The sequence below is a fragment of the Symphalangus syndactylus genome, chromosome 2 (assembly GCF_028878055.3).
Source record: "Symphalangus syndactylus isolate Jambi chromosome 2, NHGRI_mSymSyn1-v2.1_pri, whole genome shotgun sequence".
NCBI classification, from domain to species: domain Eukaryota; kingdom Metazoa; phylum Chordata; class Mammalia; order Primates; family Hylobatidae; genus Symphalangus; species Symphalangus syndactylus.
In genome coordinates this window covers 46783305-46808352 of record NC_072424.2, presented here as the reverse complement: position 1 = coordinate 46808352, position 25048 = coordinate 46783305, and the positions used below count along the sequence as shown (strand labels likewise).

Here is a 25048-nt window from a genome sequence, read left to right as displayed (position 1 = left end):
AAAAGTAAAAAACTTAGCAATGCAAATGTTGGGATCTGGATCCCATACATTGCTGTTGGTGTGAGTGCTTTTGAAATCCATTTGGCATTACTGGTAAAATGAGAAATTCCTCTGACATCCAGGTATAGAGAGAAACCCTTGCTCAGCGGCTCAGGAGTCATATGAAGGAGCACAACACTGATCACAATGTTTATGTAATGACTCTCTTCTCTTTCCACTCTTCACAGTTCTCCAGCCTCCTTTTTGCCCCAGAAATCTAATCTTGATGGGCTACATGGATAGATTCCCTGTTCTCTGGCTTTTCTTTGGGTTTAACCCAAGGGGAGTATCAGCCGGATGTTGGAGGGTGATTAGGAAGAGAGTGAAATTCAAACATGTATTTCCCAGCTCTCATCCTGATCAGTCTCAGGACAACCTTGGCACTGTTGACGTTTTGGGAAGATAATTACTTGTTGGGGCTATTCTGTGCATTGTCGGATGTTTAGTGGCATCTCTGATCTCTAATCACTAGAAGCAAATAGTACAGCTGCCCCTTGTGACAACCAAAAGTATCCCAGACATTGCCAAATGTCCCCTGGAGGACAAAATCGCCCTGGGTGAGAATCACTGGGTTAGCTATCCCCTTCACTAAAGGTCACCCCTCCTTACAGAGTGGCCTTCCTTCTTACACAACTTTGGAGGTAGAAGCAGTAAATGTAAAAACTAGCGATTTAAGGGAATAAAATAGGTAAGGTAACCAAGAAAAATCAGAAATCTACAATATAAAAAAGTTCCAATAGAGAAGTAACCACAAATACAAAGAAAAATGTTTAAAAATTTTGAAGACCAGTTTGCTCAACTCCATACAAATAAATTTGGGAACCGAAATAACACCTAAAGTAATATTCTAGTAAAACATAAATGACTAAAACTAACCCAAGAAAAGGGAGCAAGTCTAAACAAACCAGATGCCAAAAAAGAAAGAATTCTGTCAAAGAGCTATCCCCAAACAATTCCCAGGCCCAGGAAGTTTCATGGTAGATTCTTACAAAACATTAAGAAACAGATAACTCCAATGTTATTTAAACTGTTCTAAGAGTGTAGACAGTTTCCAATTTTTTAATAAATACACATAGAATTAATATCAAACTTCAACAAGGTGATAGAAAAAGGAGTGGACATTAATGCACAAAATGTTAAATAATTGCAAGCAAAATCTAGCACAACATTAATACCAGTAGGAATATAGATAAACTGCAAATGGATATGAGTGAACTTTGAGGTGATGGAAATGTTAAAGCTGTTTTTTAAAACTAGTACATAATGAATGACCAGTTGGACTTTATACCAAAAGTGCAAGGCTGGTTCACCACTAGAAAATAATATAGGCCGGGCACAGTGGCTCACGCCTGTAATCCCAGCACTTTGGGAGGCTGAGGTGGGTGGACCACAAGGTCAGGAGTTCAAGACCAGCCTGGCCAACATGGTGAAACCCCATCTCTACTACAAATTAAAAAAAAAAAAATTAGCCAGGCATGGTGGCGCATGCCTGTAATCCCAGCTACTTGGGAGGCTGAGGAGAATCACTTGAACTCAGGTGGTGGAGGTTGCAGTGAGCCAAGATTGCACCATCGCACTCCAATCTGGGTGACAGAGTGAGACTTCGTCTCAAAAAAAAAAAAGAAAATAATATAATTCACCTTATCAGTAGCTGACAGGGCAAAAATTAGACAATAATCCCCCTGAATTCTGAAAGGCATTTGATAAACGCATCTAAATTTGATATATATATATATATGTGTGTGTGTTTATATATATATGTGTGTGTGTATATATATAGTGTGTGTGTACTATATATATAGTGTGTGTATGCAAGAATATATATATACACACACACACAAAAATAGATACTTCCAGATGTAATATTTATACAGTTGCTCCTTGATTTACCATGGGGCTACGTGCAAATAATCCATTGTGAATCGAAAATATTGTATGTCAAACATGCATTTAATTCTAGTGATATGATAGTTCATCTTAGAATTTTTTGACTTAACAATGGCACAAAAGCATTATTCAATAGAAATCATAATGGGTTAGGATTAATGATTTAGTAGAAATCTTAATCCCATTGTAAGTGGTAAGGAGCTCTTTGACTTATAATAGGGTTACATTCCAATAAATCCATCAGTAAAGAAGAAAAATCGTTAAGTCTAAACATTGTAAGTCAGGAACAAACTTTACCATGCAACACACCTAGACAAGGAGCATTTTGTTTTGATTCACCATTCGTGTGAGCTCTTTGGTGTTTTCTTGGCCTTGTACCAATTGGACTTTTGTGCTGCTGGAAAAGACAGATGTCTGCCTGTTGCCTCCTTCCCCTAACACTCTCCCAGTGGTTCTGCCGGAGTGCCCAGAATGTCCACTTTTTAAGCAGTTCTTTGGGTTCAGGTGGTGATGACATGCACAGATGTCATCTAGAGGGGCTCGATAAACCCTCCGTTAACTGTCCTAAGAAGGTGGAGCGCCTGTCAGGCAAACTTGAATGGAGAAAAACCTTGGCGTGAGAAGACAAAGATGTGGGAATTGCTTGGGAGACTCAGGTTCTGGTCTTGCTTCTACCAGTTGGGTGAATTGAACAAGTTGCTCAACTTTTCTGGGCATCACTAACCTCTTCTGAAATCCAAGGGAGTATAGCTGACCCAAGTCCTTATTCCTAACAAAATCTTATGCTGAAAACCAATGTGTAAAATAGGTGAAGGCTGAAAAGAATAGGAGAGCTGTGAGGAGCCCAGTGACAGATTCCAGGAATCCACCAGGACTTAGCAAGTCAGATTTTGCAGAGCACATGAGGCTTCATTTCAATTTCCACCTTCTTGAATTATCTTTCTTCTCCCCGTATCATAGTTCAAGAGAGGAAATGCAAATAAAAATTGCAAGCCCCAAAATTATACACATCATAGAAACAGATATGACCTCTACAAGTTCTTCCAACTCTCAGTCTGTGAGTTTATGAGAATCCCAGGCTGAAGTTAAATTATTTTCTAGCTGGATGATAACAAATTTAAAAGAATGATTACAATACAAAAAAATTAGTCAGGCATGGTGGTGGGCGCTGTAGTCCCAGCTACCAGGAGGCTGAGGCAGGAGAATGGCATGAACCCGGGAGGCGGAGCTTGCAGTGAGCCGAGATCGTGCCACTGCACTCCAGCCTGGGCGACAGAGCGAGATTCCGTCTCAAAAAAAAAAAAAAAAAAGAATGATTACAACTATACCACACTAGAGTATGATTAGAAAATTCCCCTTTAGATTGAAGTAACACTATACTGACCTGCAAGTATCTTTAAGATATATTGTCAAGAGAAAAATAAAGCAAAATGTCTTGTATACTACCATTTGTAAGAAAAAGAAGAAGAGGAGGAGGAGGAGGAGGGGAGGGGGAGGAAAGGGGGACGGGGAAGGGGGGAAGGAGCAGAGGAGGAGGAAGAGGAGGAAAGAAGAAAAAAGAAGGAACGGAACAAGAAGAGAAAGGGCCAGTGCAGTGGCTCATTCCTGTAATCCCAACACTTCGGAAAGCCAAGGCAGGAGGATCACATGAATGAGGCCAGGACTTCAAGATCAGCCTGGGCAACATAAATGAGACGCCATCTCTACAAAAAATTTAAAACAAAAATTAGCCAGGCATGGTGGTGTTCACCTGTAGCCTCAGCTACTAGAGGTGGGCCTGAGGTGAGAGGGTCACTTGAGCTTGGAAGGTCAAGGCTGCAGTAAGCTATAGCCATACCACTGCACTCCAGCCTGGGCAACAGAGCAACACCCTGTCTCAAAGAAAAAGAAGAAAAAAAACTCCTGTATATTTGATTATGCATAGAATCTCTGAGAAAAGGCCGGGCACGGTGGCTCACGCCTGTAATCCCAGCACTTTTGGAAGGCCAAGGCGGGTGGATCACGAGGTCAGGAGTTCGAGACCAGCTTGGCCAATATGGTGAAACTCCGTCTCTATTAAAAATACAAAAATTGGGTGTGGTGGTGCACACCTGTAGTCCCAGCTACTCTGGAGGCTGAGAGGCAGAAGAATTGTTTGAACCCGGGAGGTGGAGGTTGCAGTGAGCCGAGATTGCACCACTGCACTCCAGCCTGGGCGACACAGTGAGACTCCATCTCAAAAAAAAAAAAAAGAATCTCTGAGAAAATACACAGGAAACTGATAATGTGGTTGCTTCTATGAAGGAAACAGCATGGCAGGGGATGGGATGGAAGGGAGGCTTGCTTTTCACTCTTTTGCCTTTTGAATTCTGTACTGTGTGCATTTCAGTTTTTAAAATTGCTCTTTGGTTTCCCCCATTCATTCCCTTTGACCAGCAATTTCACTTCTGGGAATTGATCCTACATATTTGCTCACACAGAAATATTACATGATCATATAATTGTTCGCTGAAGCATTTTTTTCTTTTTCTTTTTTTTTTTTTTTTTTTGGTAATGTTTGAAACATTGTCAATGTTCATCAGTAGGATACTGGTAAAATAGAAGGTGGCACATTCACAAGATGGAATTCCTTGCATTTCTAAAGTTGTAAAGAAGGCTGAGGATGTGTTTTATGTACTAGTGTGAAAAGATCTGCAAGATACATTGAGTGAAAGGGAGATGGCCCAGCATGGTGGCTCATGCCTGTAATCCCAGCACTTTGGGAGGCCAATGTGGGAGGATCGCTTGAAGTCAGGAGTCAAGACCAGCCTGGCTAACACAGGGAGACCCTGTCTCAAAAAAAAAATTGTTTTAATTAGCTGGATATGGTGGCATGCACCTGTAGTCCCATCTGCTCAGGAGGCTGAGATGGGAGGATCACTTGTACTCAGGAGTTTGAAGCTGCAGCGAGCTATGATCACATCACTGCACTTCAGCCTGGGCAAGAGAGTGAGATTCTGTCTCAAAAAAAAAAAAAAAAAAAAGAAAGAAAGAAAAGAAAATAGAAGATGCAGATGGTGGATATAATATGAATTTTAAAGGTGAGGTTAAAATATATACATATAATTATATGTGCTCATATATGTATTAAAATTTCTGGCAGGATATGCTAGAAACAAACAATAGTATTTAGTAAATGTTGGAAAATTGGGTGTAAATGGGGAATAGGGATAGAAGAGAGACTTTACTGAATACCTGTTTATACTTTAATATTTTTGAACTATGAAAGCAATACGTATTCAAAAATTAAATAATTTATATTTTAAAACCAACAAATACTTTAAAATTACACTTTGGCTTCCCCTCCCACCAAGCACTGCCATTAGGATTTTGCTTCAAGACCAGAAAAACAAAACAAAACAAAACAAACACTCTTCTAAAGAAACCAGCCCTTGGGCCTCCCTTTGTCCTTTCAAATAGTGACTTGCAGAAATTCCAATTCAGCAACATTTCTCTGGCTTCAGAACTGTTGCGTGCTAACTTTTTATTCCCCTCTCCCCTACCTACTCCTTTTTCCCAGTTCTCATTAATCTTCCCTGGGCCTCCTCTTTAAACACTACTGTAGCCACCAGAGCTCTCCGATTTATAGCACAATGTTGTGCTTAGAATTATAGAAAAACAAAAGCACAGCTCTGAACATGGATGTCCCAATGGCACCTCAGCCTTAACCAACTTCTGCCTCTATTGCAAGCTCTTAACTGGCCTCACCTCTCACTTTCCTCATACAATTGACATTCCAGCATCCTTCAGGGGATAAAGAATTGCCTTACACATGGACTCTGTCTTCTCACACTCAGCACCAGCTGAGTCTGCCCCCAACCCTTGCTAAAACCCCCACATACCCTGGTTGCTCATCATGTGTTTATCTTGTCTCCTCCAGTTACTCTCAAACTCGGCTCAAACCAGTTCTCAGGGCCTCTAGTCTCCCCTGAAACCCAGTGGTGGATCTAAACAGGCTGCCATTCACTGCTTGAATCAATGAACTCCAAGGGCATTATTGGATTCATTTAATACAAATGTCCCTGGCATTAGGCTGAATGCTGGGAAGACAGTCAAGAACAAGACTGACAACATGGTTCCTGTCTGCACCGGCCAGCAGCCTTAGAGAGAAGGCACCAAGGAGTCAAATACTGCGGCTCTCAACTCTGGCCGCATATTAGAAATTCTTGGGAATACTCTAAGTCCATGCTGGACTGATTGAATCAAAACCTCTGGGAGTGAGGCCCAAGCAACAGTATTTTTTAAATTCTAATGACTGGCTGTCATTAGAATCTTTAAGAGAATTGATTTACAGGCAACCTCCTATTTAATGACATAATCTAAATGTTCCTGGGCAATAGTCCTTAACTGAATCATAATAATTGAATTTATTTCCTATGAGTATAAGGCTAGGAACTAGGGTACTGAAAGCCCATTTCATACCACAAACAACAAAGACAAAAATTTAACCTTGAAAGTAAAAGACAAGAAACCCAAATACATACTTTAAGAAATATCCAGTGGCAGGAATACATTCCTGCCAATATTAGAACATGGCATAGTCCATGAGACAGGATGAACTACCTTGATGGTAAGAGTCCTAGAGAATAAGAAGGTATTTTCCAACCTATTTCACACACTGGGTTTTGGATTTCTTGGCTTCACTCCATCCCTTAAATGTTCTATGAAATTTCAACTACATATAGAACCTTCTACCACCCCAGTCATCCCTTGCCCCTATACTGGGGTGTTACTTCATTTAACAGGACCCAAGAGTATGTGGTGTGATGATGTGACTCAAGTCAATGGGCCTCCCAGTACAGAGTGTCACTCCTTCCACACTCTCTCTGGTTGTCACTGAAGATCGGAAAAGGCAGCTGCTGCAAGAGATTTTTCTCTAAGCCTTATTTGTGAGTAGGGCAGTGTTAATGCTTTTAACATTATCTCCATTTGGGCCAAATCAAACCGAATGAGAAAAACACATGGGAAACAGTGTCAGGACAATGAAATTCATAAAACTTACAAACATTTAGCCCCCCGTTTCCTCATCTGTAAAATGGGCATCATTATAGATTTATGTATATAAAACATAGGTTTGCTATGAAAATTAATGGTGATCTTTGGATAAATTGTCTGATCTATAATACTACACGATAGACAATATTTAATATTATTTATTTCAATAGCTAAAAAAGAGGGCTGGGAAATGCTGCTTTATGATTTTATGACTTAGAGATTGACAAGTTGCCCCTGCAGAGGAGTTACACCAATTTACACTCCCACCAGTAGTATATAAGAGTACACATTTTTTAGCACCTCCAACAGAGTATCATTCTTTAAAAAAAAAAAATTGTTGGCCAGGCATGGCAGCTCATGCCTGTAATCCCAGCACTTTGGGAGGCCGAGGCTGGTGGATTACCTGAGGTCGGGAGTTCGAGACCAGCCTGGACAACGTGGTAAAACCCCGTCTCTACTAAAAATACAAATATTAGCCGGGCATGGTGGCAGGCACCTGTAATCCCAGCTACTCGGAAGGCTGAGGCAGGAGAATTGCTTGAACTTGGGAGGCAGAGGTTGCAGTGAGCCAACATCACGCCATTGCACTCCGGCCTTGGTGACAAGAGTGAAACTCCGCCTCAAAAAAGAAAAAATTGTTAATTTGACAAATAAAATTGATACTAAGTTGTTTCAACCTGCATTAATTTCATTAATTGTAAGGTTGAATATCTTTATTGTCATAATTTTGGTCTATTTTGTATTTATGATTATTTGTTTGTTTGTTTTTTAGACAGAGTCTCACTCTGTCGCCCAGGCTGGAGTACAGTGGCGTGATCTCACTCACTGCAACCTCCGTCTCCCAGGTTCAAGCGATCCTTCTGCCTCAGTCTCCCAAGTAGCTGGGACTACAGGTGCATGCCACCCCGCCTGGCTAATTTTTTATATTTTTAGTAGAGACGGGGTTTCACCATATTGGCCAGGCTGGTCTCGAACTCCTGACCCCGTGATCCGCCTGACTCAGCCTCCCAAAGTACTGGGATTACAGGCGTGAGCCACTGCACTTGGCCGTATTTATGTATTTTTTCAATATCAAATTAAAATTTTTTATTTAATCATATCTCTTAATTTTCATGTTCTTCTATATGTCCTCATCTTGAGATCATATATTCATCATTATCATCCCCTAGCTCTTTTTTTCTTTAAATATTTGACTCCTAGATCTATTTGGAATTTATTTTAGAATATGAGTGAAGTAAAGATTTGACTTAATTTTAATTTTTACCTAAATCTTTTGTATTAGAACCACTTATTATATTATTTATTCTTCTCCCATTGATTTGAAATACCATTTTTTATTGTTTCAATAATTTTCACTGTTTCTTCTTGTAATAACACATTTTAATTAATTATTATAACTTAATAATACATAAAGGATCCTCCTGCTTCAGCCTCCTGAGTAGGTGGGACTGTAGACAGAGCAGCATCTGTAATGCAAATTCAGGGAAGGAGTCTTAACACTGCATCTTGTTTACATGGTACACACTTTTTATGCATGTTTTCCCCTAAAGTAAAACCCATTACTTTGGCTAATGCAACCTAAATTGAGATATTTTATTCTATATGATGGAACACTACGCACCCCTTCAAAATAAACTTCCCTAGGCCAGGCATGGTAGCTCATACCTGTAATCCCAGGACTTTGGGAGGCCAAGGCAGAAGGAAAGCTTGAGGCCAGGAGTTCTAGACCAGCCTGGGCAACATAACCAGACCCTGTCTCTAGCAACAAACAAAAAATTAGTCAGGCATGGTGATGATAATCAGGCATGGGACCTGCCTATAGTCCCAGCTACTCAGGAGGCTGAAGCAGGAGGACACTTTGAGGCCAGGAGTTTGAGGCTACAGTGAGCTATGATCGCACTACCATACTCCAGCCTGCGAGACAGAGCCAGATCCTCACCCTTTAAAAAAAAAAAAATGCCGGGCACAGTGGCTCACATCTGTAATCCCAGAACTTTGGGAGGCTGAGGTGGAAGGGTGGCTTGAGCCCAGGAGGAGTTCAAGACCAGCCTGGGTAACATGGCAAGACCTTGTCTCTATTATAAAAAGAAATATAGGCCAGGCGCAGTGGCTCACATCTGTAATTCCAGGTGTGATTTAAGTCAAATCCTTACTTCACTCATATTCTAAAATAAATTCCAAATAGATTTTGGGAGGCCGAGGAGGGTGGATCACTTGAGTCCAAGAGTTAGTCCAGCCTGGGCATCTCTACCAAAAAATATAAAAATTAGCCAGGAATGGTGGTGTGTGCCTCGGGTCCCAGCACCCAGAAGGCTGAGGTGAGAGAATTTCTTGAGCCTCAGAGGCAGAGGTTGCAGTAAACCATGATCATGCCACTGCACTCCAGCCTGAGTGACAGAGGGAGACACTGTCTCAAGAAGAAAAAAAGAAATACATATATAATATACATTATATAATATATAGTAAATATATAATATATAGTAATATAATATATATTAATTGTATAACCTTTTCCAAATAAGTTTTTTGCTTTTTTTTCGAGTGTCACTCTGTCACCCAGGCTGGAGTGCAGTGGCTTGATCTCGGCTCACTGCAACCTCTGCCTCCCAGGTTCAAGTGATTCTCCTGCCTTAGCCTCCCGAGTAGCTGGTATTACACACATGCGTCACCATGCCCAGCTAATTTTTGTATTTGTAGTAGAGACGAGGTTTCACCATGTTGGCCAGGCTGGTCTCAAACTCCCGACTTCAGATGATCCATCCGCCTCGGCCTCCCAAAGTGCTGGGATTACCGCGCCCAGCAGAAGAAATGTATTAAAATGCGTTGGATATAATATTAAAAAATTTAGGATAAACAATATGATCCTGCTTTGTTAAAGCAAAAATAACAAATCACCTGTCTACATGCATAGAAAACAGATTATCAATAAATTAATACACCAAAATATTAATGGCAAGCTATCTCTAAGTAATGGGACGATGGGTGATTTTTACTTGGCTGTATTTTTCAGCATTTTCCAAATTTTCTACAATAAATATGCATTACCATTATAATCAGAACAATCAGTAATCATTATGACTTAAATGGATATTTTAAGGTCCACTCCAGTCCTGGTTAGGGTGGTTGGATTGTCAATCTCACCCCAAAGAAGAGACCGCTCTTTCTCTCCATGAAAGCAAAGATGAGCATCCAGCCCTGAAAGGAGATGCATTCACCACTTCAGTTCAGTTCTTTTGATTGGGAGACACTGCCATTAGATGTTAAATGCCAAATAACATCATCTGGAATCACATGGTGACCCTTTGTGTTGCCAGCCGGGAGAGGGGTGTGTGGCATCACCTCCCTCTTACCCTCTCCCAACCCCACCCAGAAGGGCTGGGAAGACACAGAGATGGTGTGGTACTTCAGGGTGGTATGCTAATGCAGGCCTCTAATCCTATCAGGAATGCTTAGGGTGTTAATTTGACCATCTTTCACAGCTCATAAATCTACTGAAGCAAAGCCAAGCTGCCAGACACCATCAAGCAAAACTCCTTCTGAGGCTGGCAGTTGGAGTAAAGCAGCCGGGATTATGCCACAATAAAGTCCAATAAAGAGCTTTGTATGTGGGGGACTGGAGAGCAGCTTCTCACATTTGGATACAATAGAACAAAACAGTGGGAAATGTGAATGTCTGATTAGTCAGACTGGTGGTCTCCCCCGTGCCCCGCCTGCCCACTGAGCCATAGATCCTCATTCATTCACAATTCTTTGCACGCAGATGATCTATCTTGCTCCCAAACAATCGCCAGCACAGACTCCCATCGGATTAGTTTGCTTAATCCCTGTGTATAAATACAGATCAACTGTATTCACTTCCATTGGAATCTGCTAGCCTTTTTATATTAAAACCTATTTAACTTCAGTCAAATTACTCCTGCCTAGATCCATTCTCTCTTTATTCGGTGGTCAGAATGGAAACATTCTTCTCTTTCAGGAACAGAGCATTCCCCCAGAAGAATTCCCACTGTTGACAAATAGGTGGGGTTTAAAACTGTCAACAGAAATCAGTAGCAACCTCCGGATTACAGCTTCATCCAGAGTCCATCTGTTCCTCAAATCAATCTGTTTAAAAATCAGCTGATTAGGGATTCTAAGTAAAAACATCCTTTGGAGCATCCATTTCAAGAGACATTGAGGCAGGCAGTTAGATTTTCATCAGCTTCCTCTTTGGTCCACACCTCTTGGAGGGCAAGTTGCAGCAGTTTTCTGCCTCTAGGGACAGAAATCTCTTCTGATCGTATCTGCAGGCTGGCAGGGGTGGGGAGGGAGTGGTGGTTTCACGTGGTACAAGACTGGAAGTACCAGAAAAACTGAAGAAAGACCCACCCATTCTACAGTTCTGTACAGGCAACCAGTGACATTCCCACAGAGTGTGAGCAAAGACTCCTATTTCCTCAGGGCGGACTTACTGCATGCCAGGAGCCCAGCACATTTAGGAGTTTCCAAACACAGTGGAAAAAGGAATCAGAAAAGATCCGCCACTTATTGGCCTTGGGCCTTGGGCAAGTTTCTTTAACCCTTGAGCTCTAGTTTTCTCATCAGGAAAATGGATTTAATAATTTCTTCTATGTGGGATTATCTGGCTCATAGTACAGGGATGTGATACATGCCAATTGCGATTTTTGATAGTGTAGTTTGAAAAATAACTGTTATTGATATTATTATTAGTGGTGGTAAATTTCAAAAATAACTATGATTATTGATATTGTTGTTGCTGGTAGTGCATTTGATAAATAACTATGTTGTGGTTATTATTATGGCTGGTAGTGCACTGTTAGCTATTGCTCTCTCCATATAATGATGAACAGACTTTAAAAGAACTGACTAAAGATCACATAAGCCCATTCACTCACCTGGCGGGTGTTTTATTGAACACCTTCTATTTGCCAGGCACTATTCTAGACACTGGGGCTACATCAGTGGAATCCATCCATGTGAAGTTTACCTTTTAGTTGGGGGAAGACTGACAATAAAAACAAGTAAGTAGGCCGGGCGCGGTGGCTCACGCTTGTAATCCCAGCACTTTGGGAGGCCAAGGTGGGCGGATCATGAGGTCAGGAGATCGAGACCATGGTGAAACCCCGTCTCTACTAAAAATACAAAAAATTAGCCGGGCGTGGTGGCGGGCGCCTGTAGTCCCAGCCACTCAGAGAGGCTGAGGCAGGAGAATGGCGTGAACCCGGGAGGCGGAGCTTGCATTGAGCCGAGATTGAGCCACTGCACTCTAGCCTGGGTGAAAAAGCGAGACTCCGTCTCAAAAAAAAAAAACAAAAAAAAAAACAAGTAAGTAAATTATATTGAATTTAGAATGTGATTAGTGATATAGGGGAAAATTGAGCAGGGTGGGGAGGATTGGGAGTGAGTTGTGAGAGAAGGGGCTGGTGCAGCAGAATTTAACATGAGGTGGTTTGGAAGGCCTCACTGAGAAGGTGGCATCTGAACAACTGTAAAGGAAGTGGAGGAGTAGGCCATGGCGAGTGTTGGGGGAAGAGCATTCTACGCACAGAACAGCAACTGCAGAAGCCCTCAGGGGATCCTGCCTGTGTGCTTGGAGAAGGCTGGAGTGGGATAGAGTAGGAAATCGTGTCACAGATGCAAAGGTGGGTCACCCAGGGTCAAGCTAGGCATTTTTAGGACCTTAGCTTTTTACTCTAAGTGAAATGGGGAGCCACTGCAGGGTTGTGAGCAAAAGGAGTGACATGGTTTGACTTAAGCTTCAACAGGATCACTGGATCCTTAGCTAAAAACAGACTGAGCTCTGGGGAGAAGTAGTGGTGGACAAGGGTGAAAGCAGAGAGACCAGTGGGTTGATGTGAGTGGTTAGAAAAAGGGAGGATGATGATTCCAAGGATTTTGTATTCAACAGCTGGAAGGATGAAGAGGCCATTAACTAGGAAAGGGATTGAAGGTAGAGCAAGTTGAGGGGAGATTAGTTTGGTTTTGGCCACAGGTTTGCAGACTTAAGCTTAAAAGAACCGTTAGATATTACCTAACTCAAATCTCATCTTTAAGCAAATTATAGGCTGGGTGCGGTGGCTCACACCTGTAATCCCAGCACTTTGGGAGGCTGAGGCAGGTGGATCACAAGGTCAAGAGATCGAGACCATCCTGGCCAACATGGTGAAACCCCATCTCTACTAAAAATACAAAAAATTAGCCAGGCGTGGTGGCAAGAGCCTGTAATCCCAGCTACTTGGGAAGCTGAGGTTGGAGAATCTCTTGAACCCCAGAGGCAGAGGTTGCAGTGAGCCGAGATCGCACCATTGCACTCCAGCCTGGGCAAAAAAAAAAAAAAAAGTGTGTGTATGTATATATATATATAGTTTTTGTTGTTGGTTTTGTTTTTTGAAACAGGATCTCCCTCTGTCACCCAGTGTGGGGTGCAGTGGTGCGATCTTGGCTCACTGCAGCCTCTACCTCCTAGGTTCAAGCAATTCTCGTGCCTCAGTCCCCCAAGTAGCTGGGATTACAGGCACGCACTACTATGTTCAGCTAATTTTTGTATTTTTGGTAGAGACGGAGTTTCACCATGTTGGCCAGACTGGTCTTGAACTCCTGGCCTCAAGCGATCCGCCCGCCTTGGCCTCCCAAAGTGCTGGGATTACAGGCATAAGCCACCATGCCCAGCCAACAAATTATATTTTTTAATGAGTGCACACAGTATGATGGATACAGAGTGGAAAATTAGCTTTCATTCCATCCCATTGTCTCTGGCCACCCAGATCTCCTCCTCAAACTACTGTACCACTTATTGGCATTTTTTCCCTCTAGAGATAGCCTATGCACACACAAGCCTCTATGTTTACACTTCCTCTGTATTTATTTTTACGATGATAACATACTGTACATGCTGTTCTGAACCTCGCCTCTTTTTTCCAGTCAATAATCTGTCTTGATAGGTACACATAGGACTGGCCCATTGTTTTCATGATTCCAATTTTCTGGTGTATAAATGCACTGTAATTTACAGAACCAGCCCCCTATTGATGAACAGTTGTGCTATTTATAACGTTGTATTTTCAAGTAACACTGTGATGTATTTCATTCTCATGCATCCGTTTAATCAAAAGATATCTTCATTTAAAATACGAACATGTATTGCTTAATTTTCCTTCTAGATACCTTTTCCCATTGGTATAAGAGAAGTATTCTGTTACACTGGGGCCGATGGGTAGCTATATCGCATCAGAGGGGCTGTACTGGTTGTTAAAAGATCAGCATATTTATGCACTCACTGTTAACTAGCTGCCAAGTGCCTTTCTCATAATTATGTCTGAGAGCCTTTAGTTTGCTCACAATCCAGCAACTTAAAAATTGACACCAGGCGCCAGGCATGGTGACTCACACCTGTAATCCTAGCACTTTGGGAGGCCAAGGCGAGTGGATCACCTGAGGTCAGGAGTTCAAGACCAGCCTGGCCAACATGGTGAAGCCTTGTCTCTACTAAAAATACAAAAAAAAAAAAAAAATTAGCTGAGCATGGTGGCAGGTGCCTGGTGGCTCATGCCTGTAATCCCAGCACTTTGGGAGGCTGAGGTGGGCGGATCACGAGGTCAGGAGCTCAAGACCAGCCTGAACAATATAGTGAAACCCCGTTTCTACTAAAAAATACAAAAATTAGCCGGGCATGGTGGTGCATGCCTGTAGTCCCAGCTACTCAGGAGGCTGAGGCAGGAGAACTGCTTGAACCTGGGAGGCAGAGGTTGCAGTGAGCAGAGATCATGCCATTGTGCCCAGCCTGGGTGACAGAGTGAGACTCCATCTCAAAAAAAAAAAAAAGAGAGAGAGACAGAATTGACACCAGGCAGAAGAGGGACTGTTGTCACTGGACTGTTCTGACTGTCCAGTGCCTGGGTGTTAACTATTTTGAATATCACTCTTTTACCTTCACTAATATGAGAGATGAAAATGGTCTCACAGTACAGCTAATTTGCAGTTCTCTTTTTAAAATGCCATTTTAATTTCCCTTTCTGTATATTGTTCATATTCTATTGGGTTGCTTGTTTTGCATCTTGATTTTTTTTTTTCTTGAGACAAAGCCTCTCACTGTGTTGCCCAGGCTGGAGTACAGTGGCATGATTACGGCTCACTGCAGCCTCAACCTCCCAGGCTCAAACAATCCTCCCACCTCAGCCTGCCGAGTAGCTGGCACTACAGGCACACACCACCACACCGGCTAATTTTTTACATTTTTTATAGAGGCTGGTCTCAAGCAGTCCTCTCACCTCAGCTTCCTGGGCTCAAGCAATCCTCTCACCTCAGCCTCCCAAAAGTGCTAGCATTAGAGGCATGAGCCATCACACCTGGCCAGAATTGATTTTCTTAACATGTAAAAAGGTTTTCAGCCTGGCATAGTGGCTCACACCTGTAATCCCAGCACTTTGGGACGCCGAGGCTGGAGGATCGCTTAAGCCCTAGAGATTGAGATCAGCTTGGGCAATTTGGTGACACCACAGCCTCTAAAAAGTTATTTTAAAATTAGCTGGGCATAGTGGCACGAGCTTGTAGTCCCAACTACTCGGGAGGCTGAAGTGGGAGGATCACTTGAGCCTGGGAAGTGAAGGCTGCAGTGTGCCACGATCAAGCCACTGCACTCCAGCCTGGGTGACACAGTGAGACCCTGTCAATAAAGGGAAGGGGAGGGGAAGGGAGGCAAGAGAAGGGAGATATTTCAAATTTTTATGAAGTGGAATTTATCAATCTTTCAAAGCTTCTGGATTTTGTGGTTATACTTAGGACTTCTCTATATCAAGATTAGTAAAACTTTTTTTTTCTTGTAGTTTTGTGATTTTGTTTTCCGTTTTTACATATTTGACTCATCTGAAGTATATATATATATATATGTATATATTTTTTTTTTTTTTGAGACAGAGTCTCGCTCTGTCGCCCGGGCTGGAGTGCAGTGGCGCAATCTCGGCTCACTGCAAGCTCCGCCTCCCGGGTTCCCGCCATTCTCCTGCCTCAGCCTCTCCGAGTAGCTGGGACTACAGGCGCCCGCCACCACGCCCGGCTAATTTTTTTGTATTTTTAGTAGAGACGGGGTTTCACCGTGGTCTCGATCTCCTGACCTCACGATCCGCCCGCCTCAGCCTCCCAAAGTGCTGGGATTACAAGCGTGAGCCACCGTGCCCGGCTCTGAAGTATATTTTTATGTAAGGGGTAAGGTTTGGATCCAACACTATTTTCCCCAAACAGCTCCCCAATTGTTGCAACACCATCATCTTTTCCACGATTACATAATATACTGCTGTCTTAGCTCAGGCTGCCATAACAAAATAATATAAATTCCGTGACTTAGACATTTATTTTCTCACAGTTCTGGAGGCTGGACGTCCAAGATCAGGGTGCCAGCATGGTCGTGTTCTAGAGAGGGCTCTTTCCGGCTTGCAGACAGCTGCCTTCTCACTATGCCCTAACATGTTGTGAGGGGGATCCACCCCTCATGATCAAAAGAAAGAAAATTAATTCCTTGTCTATGTCAAGGGGCACAGTGAGAAGCAGTTGTCTGCAAGCCAGGAAAAAGTCCTCACCAGACCTCAGTCATGCTGGCACCCTGTTGTCTTGTTTTCAAGGTCACTAATCCCATCATGAGGGCCCCACCCTTATGACTTTAACTAAATCTAATTATCTCCTGAAGGCCCCATCTCCAAATACCATCACATTGAGGGGTAGAGTGCCTGTAGTCCCAGCTACTCGGGAGGCTGAGGCAGAAGAATCACTTGAACCCGGGAGGCGGAGGTTGCAGTGAGCTGAGATTGTGCCACTGCACTCCAGCCTGGGCAACAAAGTGAGACTCTGTCTCAAAAAAAAAAAAAAAAGAATCCTTGTAGTTTATTTTTCCATAGTGGCTTTAGAATCAGTTTATGAAATTTCACACTTCATCCCTCAAATAGGTTGATATGTTATTAGGTCATGAAAATTTTATATATTAATTTAGGAAGAAATTAAGTTATATTATTGAATCTTTCTGTACAAGAATAGTATACAAGCAGCCTGGGAAACACAGTGAGACCTGGTCTCTACAAAAAATTTTTAAACAAAAATTAACCAAGCGTAGTGGCACGCACCTATAGTCCCAGCTACTGAGGAGGCTGAGGTGGGAGGATTGCTTGAGCCCAGGAGGTGGAGGTTGCAATGAGCTGAGATCTCGCCACTGTACTCCAGCCCAGGCAACAGAGTGAGATCCTGTCTCAAAATAATAATAATAATAGTGTCTCTAAGTAACAATTCTGCTCATTGTTACATTTATTCTTAGGTATATATTTTTTATTACTATAAATGGAATATTTTCTTCCATTACATATTATGACTGCTTTTTATGTATAAATAGGAAAGCTATTAATTTTTATTTATTAATTTTATATCCACCCATCTTACTGAATTTTTTTATTGTTTGAAATGGTTTTTCAGTTGATTTTCTTGGGTTGTTCAGATAATATCTGAATTGGAAGTAAAAATAATTTTACTTTATCCTTTAAATTTTTTAAACTTTTATTTTCTCTTGACTAATAGCATCAGCTACTATTTGCAGAACAATGTTAAATAGTGATGGTGGGCAGTCTTATCTGGTTCTTGACTTAAAAGAAATGTTTCTGGTGTTCTTCCCTTAAGCATGAGGCTGGCTTTTGGCTTATATATAAGGTTGACTTATATATTGTAGTTACCAAAAGTGATTCTTACCAGAATCGGCTGGGGAATCTTCAGGTTAAAAATAGTCTCTTGCAGCCAGGGCAACTAGTGAAACTCTGTACCACAAAAGATATATCTATATTCTTAATAAGCCAGGGGCGGTGGCCTGCGCCTTTAGTCCCAGCTACTCGGGAGGCTAAGGCCGGAGTGTTGCTTGAGGCCAGGAGTTCAAGACTGCAGTGAGCTATGATCCTGCCACTGCACTCCTGCCCAAGTGGCGGAGTGAGACCCTGTCTCTAAAAAAAAGGTTCCTGAGTGTTGCCCAGAGGGTCAGGTTCAGAAGGTCAGAGTGGGGCCCAGAAATCTATATGTTTCCTAACTTCCTTGGTGGTTCAGGAAAGTAACGTTCAGCCCAGACTTGAAGAATTCCAGTGGATAGAAAGCACTTTAGAGTCAGATCTGGGCTCAAGAAGGCAGCTCTTTCCCCCATGTCATTTACTCCCTCTGCGCCTCAGTTTCCCATGCTGCTAAAAGAGAGAATAATCACATATGCCCTGGCAACTCGAAGAGGGGCCAAGAGGCTCAGATGAGGTAATGTCTGTGAAAACATTTGGCAGATTAGAAACTGCACATAAATGTGAGGAGGCGTGACCTCACTGTGCTCAAGAGGAAAGATATTTGGAAGAGCCTGACTGATTTTCAGGGCTTGGCGACAGCTCCCAGCGAGACTTGGAGAGCCTGCTTCAAACCCCACACTTACATTCCACGGAACACCCTCTGCTTCCTTGTCAACAGGCTTTGCTTCATGTTAGGTCAGCTCCCACCGCTCAGGGCTTTGTGCTAATCACGCACTACGGGTTGGTTTCAGAGGCACAGACACCTTACTGCCTGTGTGTGATCCAGGACTAATGAAAAAACCGCTCCGGCCACACCCCATTCCCTGCCTGGTCCCCTTGGAGTCTCCAGCATTTGAGAGAGCTTTCGTGGCTTGAATCTAAGTCACAAAACTCCCCCTGCTGATCCCATGGGGTCACAGTTGGACCTAGTGCTTCAGAGGAGGACCAATAAGACAGAATCCATTCTGCATTTCCCTTCCTGCTTTCCTACGGAGAGATGTAAAGGTTCCTAGAGGTGAATATAGTAAGATAGAGCCAACGTGGGGATGTTGCTCCCTGGGGCGCTCCGTGAGTGGTGTGACATCATGTTCTTAGTCTGAGCTTCAGTGGATCTCTTAGAATGTCAGAGACCTGTCTCCTCCTAGAAAAGGAGTTCCTACGCTGTGGTCTGTGAGCTAATGAAAATGCAGCCTGCCTCAGCCTGGATTAAAAGAGGTTTTCTTTCCCGTTTCCCATTTAAAGACCCTGTAGGCTTGAAATTACCATTTAAAGCAGGAGATAAATTGCCAGAGGCCATTTCATGCCAAGGTACATTAGAGAGCAGAATGTCAAAGTGTGCTTAGCCAGGAGACAGTGATGGGCAAATCCTGCTCTCTCAGAGCAGCAGGCATAAAATGTGGTGCCTGAGTAGAGGGAGGGCCCCTGCTTCCAGTCCCCGCAGCTTGTCTCCCTTCACCAACAGGAATATTCTTTCTTTTGTGGCCTCTTGTTTAGGCTGTTCTTGACCTTTCATAATTAAAATACTCTGAATTTTGGCAGGCCTTGCGCTTTTTTTAATAAAGAGGGGGAAGCCATTTGAAGATAGAAACAAAATTGCTCGGATGGTTGTCTGTGAAGTTACAGTTATAGCAATGACTGAAGATGGAGAACAGGAATTGAGAGAAGAGGGATTTTTTTCCCCTAGCTGTCAAAATGCTGGATTTTATGTCCTTCTGTGAGAGCCTGCCGCTATAAATTTTAGACCCTAACTCGTCAACAGTGAGTACTAAAAGACATTCTTGAGGAAGACCTGGTTTTTGGATACATCTGGATTTTTATTAGCTTTTGCTCGAGCATCAGTAAACATTCCTGAGTGCTTACTAGAGGCAGGGCAGTGAGAAGCAGAAGGACGAATCAAAGAACAATTATATCCTAGCACCTGCACCATACCTGCTGGCCAAGTGTTTTCCTTGAGAAAACCTAAAAACCTTAGCTTCACTCCCTTTGCCTTAGTAATTCCCCAAACTGTGCTGTTCATTGGAATCACCTGGAATGTTTTTTGGAAAATTCTGATCCCAGACTCTCACTCTAGACATTATGATTTAATTGTGGGGAGTTTTTTAAGCTCCCCAGGTGATTCCAACATCCAGCAGTGTTGGAGACCCACTGGCCTAACTTCCGCTCTTTCTTCAGGTTTCAGTTTAGCAGTTCTTCCTTCAGGAAACCTGCCGGAATTCTCCTTCTTCCCCGGTCTTCACACACCTGTGACCCCGAACTCGTGGAGTATCGCTCCTTGAGGGGCTCCTGCAGCACCTGGTACTTGGCTTTGGTGATATGGGCCACCTGACTCAACACTGTTCCTCAGGATGAATGGGATCTCCCTGAAGGCAGGACCAGTGGCCCGCTCATTCTCCAGAGCCTGGCTCATCATGAGCCCTTGAAGTACTATTGAAGGAGTAAATGCACATTCTCCTTGGACATTTCCTTTCACTCTTTCTGTGCATGCTAATTTACTTTCTCTAGTAATAATAAATGTCATTTTGTTTGCATGCTGCTATGGTTTGAATGTTTGTCCCCTCTGAAATTCATGTTAAAACTTAATCCCCAATATAACCGTATTAAGAGGTGGATTAGGGTCAGAGGGCTCTGCCCTCATGAATGGATTAATCCATTGATGGATGAATAGATTAATGGGTTATCACAGGAGTGGGTTAGTTATCATGAGAGTAAGTCTCTTATGAAAGCCAGTTTGGGTGTCAGTGCACCCCACCCCCCTTGCCCTGTGATGCCTTCTGCCATGTGATGATGCAGCATGGGACCCGCACTGGAAGCCAACCAGATGCAGTTGCCAGGTCTTGGTCTCTCCAGCCTCCAGAACTGTAGGAAATAAATCTCTTTTCTCTGTAAATTACCCAGTCTTGGGTTTTCTGTTATAGCAACATAAAATGGACGGATGCTCACTTAATCAAACTGTCTCTAATTTTCATGGTCATTGAGTCATGTAATAAACGTGAAGCATTTACACTCTTTTAACTTAATGTATTTATTCTTTTGAAACAGTCTTGCTCTGTTGCCCAGGCTGGAGTGCAGTGGGGCAATCTCAGCTTACTGCAACCTCCACCTCCCAGGCATAAACGATTCTCATTCCTCATCCTCCTCAGGAGCTGGAATTACAGGTGAGTGCCACCACACCGAGCTAATTTTTGTATTTTTAATAGAGACAGGGTTTTCCCACATTGTCCAGGCTGGTCTAGAACTCCTGACCTCAAACCATCTATCTGCCTCGGCCTCCCAAAGTGCTGAGATTACAGGCGTCACCCACTGCCCCTGTCCTCTTTTATGCTTTATTGTATTTATTTATTTATTCTGAGACGGAGTTTCGCTCTTGTTACCAGGCTGGAGTGCAATGGCACCATCTCTACTCAGTGCAATCTCTGCCTCCCAGGTTCAAGCGATTCTCCTGAGTCAGCCTCCCGAGTAGCTGGGGTTACAGGCACATGCCACCACACCCAGCTAATTTTTGTATTTTTAGTAGAGATGGGGTTTCATCACATTGGTCAGGCTGGTCTCGCCTGCCTGATCTACCCGCCTCCGCGATCTGCCCACCTCGGCCTCCCAAAGTGCTGGGATGACAGGTGAGCCACTGCACCTGGCCTCTTCTTTATGTTTTATATATTTTATAAGATTTTTTAAAACTAGTGCCAGCTGAAGCTGTCAAATAAAAAATCCCAAAATGTGGTTAATCACAAGAGAAGGTTAAATGATTAGACTTGGTTCTGGAGCATTATTTGTGAAAACATGTATTTTCATTTAGGTCTCCATAGACCTAAAACCTGATTTTCTCCCTATTATTAAAAAGGTTTATATTTTGTAAAATATGCTTCATAAATTAGACAAAGGCAAATCAATGAAAGTGTCTCCTGTTTGTTTGGTTAATGCGGATTTAATGAAAGGGCACACACACATTTCTGAAGTTGTAGCTCACTTTATAGCCAAAATTCAGACAAAGAAACAAATCTGCAAACACTGGGCCCCCTGTAACATCATGGAAGGGGTCAGATTACAAGGCTGGGCGACAGGGGCCTTCAGAGCCGCGGTAATTGTCCCCACGTTCCGGGCCCCTGCGATGCCCACAGACTTCTTAATGTCCCTCTTTGTAAACCCCCAGGGCCGCGTGAATAGCGGGGAAGGTAACGTGACTGCGGAGCTCAGGGCCAGCCCGGGAGGGGCGCGGGCCCGGCCAGTGGGAAGGTCGGACGCCGAGGGGCGAAATCACCCCACCGGCATCAGACCACCGCCTCCATTCAGCGGAGGAATGTGGGCGGGCAGAGGATGCGCGGTCCCCTCCCCCGGCGTTAACCCTGTGCGCGCCCGGAGCTTCGCCCGGAGCATCTCAGCATCGCTCAGCGCCCGGAGCAAGGAGCCGTCACAGCTCCACCGGTGCCCGGAGCATCTATCTCCCCGTGCGAGGTGCTGCCGCTCGCCACGTTCACATTCCTCCACGTGCATGCGTGACTCTTTTGGTGTTATTTTTTAAAATCTCACTATTTAATCGCCATGTTTGCCTTCCCCAGAACCACACAGTCTCATCGCAGTTCAAATAATTTAGAAAATATTTTAAGATAATCGTGGAGCCCACGAAGCCAGTGCAATGTAGGTGGCTTCCCTTGCTAGAAGTCACCGCACCGAGGCCAGAAGAGGGTAGCCAGCGCCCAGGCAAGCGCTTAAAACTGCAGCCTCCTCCACACCTTTGCATGTGGGGAAACCCTGTCTCTTTCACTTTTCTTCCCTTCGCTAAGACTTTATATTTGTAAGTGGAGGCGCGATCCAGTTAGTTTTTCTCCAAACTTTTAATGCAGAAAATATGCAAATCTACAAAAAAGTTAAACGTGTAGTGCAGTAATACAATTAACAACCGTAGATCCTTCACCGAAATTCACTTCTTAGCATTTTGCCCTACTCGCTCTATCCTTTGTCTGTATAGAGAGATTACTCTCTCCTACATTATTTGAAGGTAAATTGCAGACCTCATGACAATTTGCCCCAAAATAATTCACATGCAGCAACTAGGAATAAGTACATTTTCTTATGTACCAACACCACCATTTATCACACCTAAGAAAATCAACGCTAATTTAATATCTCCTAAAATATAGTCCTTATTTAAATTTTCTTAGTTTTTCCAAAATGCCTTTTAACTATTTTTTTTAAATCCAGAATATGTTAAAGATTCATGCATTGCATTTCGTGATGTTATTTGCTTTTTATGATAATTTCGGTTTAAATTTTAATTATTTTCAGCCTGTATAGCATATTTCTGGAATTTAAATTTAGGGGCTGTAGTTATTCTAGATCTGTGTCTAGTTAGCACATTTAAAAACCAGGCTTTTGAGGGAAATTATTTGTTGCTGAGCTTCTGGTACACACAGAAAAAGGTAGGCTTCCTACGCAGACCAAATTTGCTTCCCTGGCCGGGGGTCTGATGCAATAAAACCCCCTTTCCCAGGCTTTCTCCTCCAGAGTCAAATGTCCCATAAATAAAGACATTTAGTCTTTTCCTTTTTTCTTACCTCCTGTTTAGATCTTGATGGTTTTCTGCTGCTTTACAACAGCTCTGCCCAAACCCAAATTAAACCATTCTGTTTTCTTCTTCTTCTTCTTTTTTTTTTGAGACGGAGTCTTGCTCTGTCACCTAGGCTGGAGTGCAGTGGCGCGATCTTGGCTCACTGCAAGGTCCACCTCCCAGGTTCACTCCATTCTCCTGCCTCAGCCTCCCAAGTAGCTGGGACTACAGGCGTGCCCGCCACCACGCCCGGCTAATTTTTGTATTTTTAGTAGAGACGGGGTTGCACCGTGTTAGCCAGGATGGTCTCGATCTCCTGACCTTGTGATCCCCCCGCCTCGGCCTCCCAAAGTGCTGGGATTACAGGCGTGAGCCACCGCGCCCGGCCTAACCATTCTCTTTTCTCTTGTTAGATGACGATTAAAAACATTTTTAGGCTGGACGTGGTGGCTCACGTCTGTAATCCCAGCACTTTGGGAGGCCAAGGCGGGTGGATCACTTGAGGTCAGGAGTTTGAAACCAGCCTGGCCAACATGGTGAAACTCTATCTCTACTAAAAATACAAAAATTAGCTGGGCGTGGTGTGGTGGTGGGTGCCTGTAATCCTATCTACTCGGGAGGCTGAGGCAGGGGACGCTTGAACCCAGGAGGCAGATGTTGCAGTGAGCTGAGATTGCACCACTGCACTCCAGCCTGGGCAACAGAGCGGGACTCTCTCTCAAAACAAAACAAAATAAACAAAAAAAAAAATTTAAATCTTCACAAGCCCTGTTGCTCTTCTTATCCCATATGTGGACCTCGGAATTCTTTCCCTCTAACGCCATTGCCTTTTCATCCACGCCTACCTATAGCAAATGTCTATCAAGTGCTAGCTATACAGCAAACACTATATTAAGTGCTTTATACATATCTCACCCTCAGAACAGTCTTATAAAGTTAGCATCATTAGTATTACTTCCACTTTAAAGATGAGGAAATTGAGACTTAGGATAAGTAATTTGTCTCCTAAGTGTGACATGGTAAGATATCACTGGGACTCGAACCTTGGTTATCTGAATCCAGAATCTACATTCTCAGCCGTCCCCAAACTTATTGGCACCAGGGACCGGTTTTGTGGAAGACAATGAAACTAACTGTCCCATCTCAGATCATCAAGCACTAGTTAATTTCTCATTAAGAGCACTCAGCCTAGATCCCTCGCATGCGCAGTTCACAATAGTTCTCATTCCTATGAGAATCTAAGCCTCCGCTGCTCTGACAGGAGGTGGAGCTCAGGCGGTAACGCCTACTCGCTGGCCACTCACCTCCTGCTGTGTGGCCCAGTTCCTAACAGGCTGAGCTCAACCCAGAGGTTGGGGATCCCTGCTCAGTACGACATACTACCTTTGAGACTTTTAGCTTCTCCAGAGCTCTCCCTTTATTTAATATGTGAAGAGCCTGTAAAATTGGGAGGTATTTCCATATACCAGATTACTTTGCTGTGCCACTATTTTCATAAGTCGTTTGGTAGAAAGTGGTGATACTCGTGTGCCTATATTAAGCACGAGGCTAATATTTTCACTAAATGACATTTAGGAAACCCATAGCAGCTACTACCTCACTGAGGCATAGAACACCACTGGTGACACTCTAGGGAGTCAGAAAATATTAAGTCACCCCCCAAGCCAGTAGTTCCCAGATGTCTAGAATTCCAAGACTAATAAAACCTTCTAAGACATTTTGGGGAAAGACATAAGGTTGCCACTTTGATACTTTGCCAAGTGAAAACATTAAACTTTTC

General features: G+C 43.2%; 1 protein-coding gene across 1 annotated transcript in view; it reads right to left on the bottom strand.

Annotated features, from left to right (window-relative positions):
- LOC129469298 (serine/arginine repetitive matrix protein 3-like) overlaps positions 1-20133 on the bottom strand; it is a 108443-nt gene extending 88310 nt beyond the window's left edge. Inside the window, exons 1-2 of the mRNA XM_063624092.1 lie at positions 19968-20133; positions 19183-19361 (exon numbers count right to left, since the gene is read on the bottom strand). Of these exons, the coding sequence (XP_063480162.1) occupies positions 19183-19361; positions 19968-20133 (345 nt within the window). The remainder of the gene's footprint in view (positions 1-19182; positions 19362-19967) is intronic.
- Between the last annotated feature and the right edge of the window lie 4915 nt (positions 20134-25048).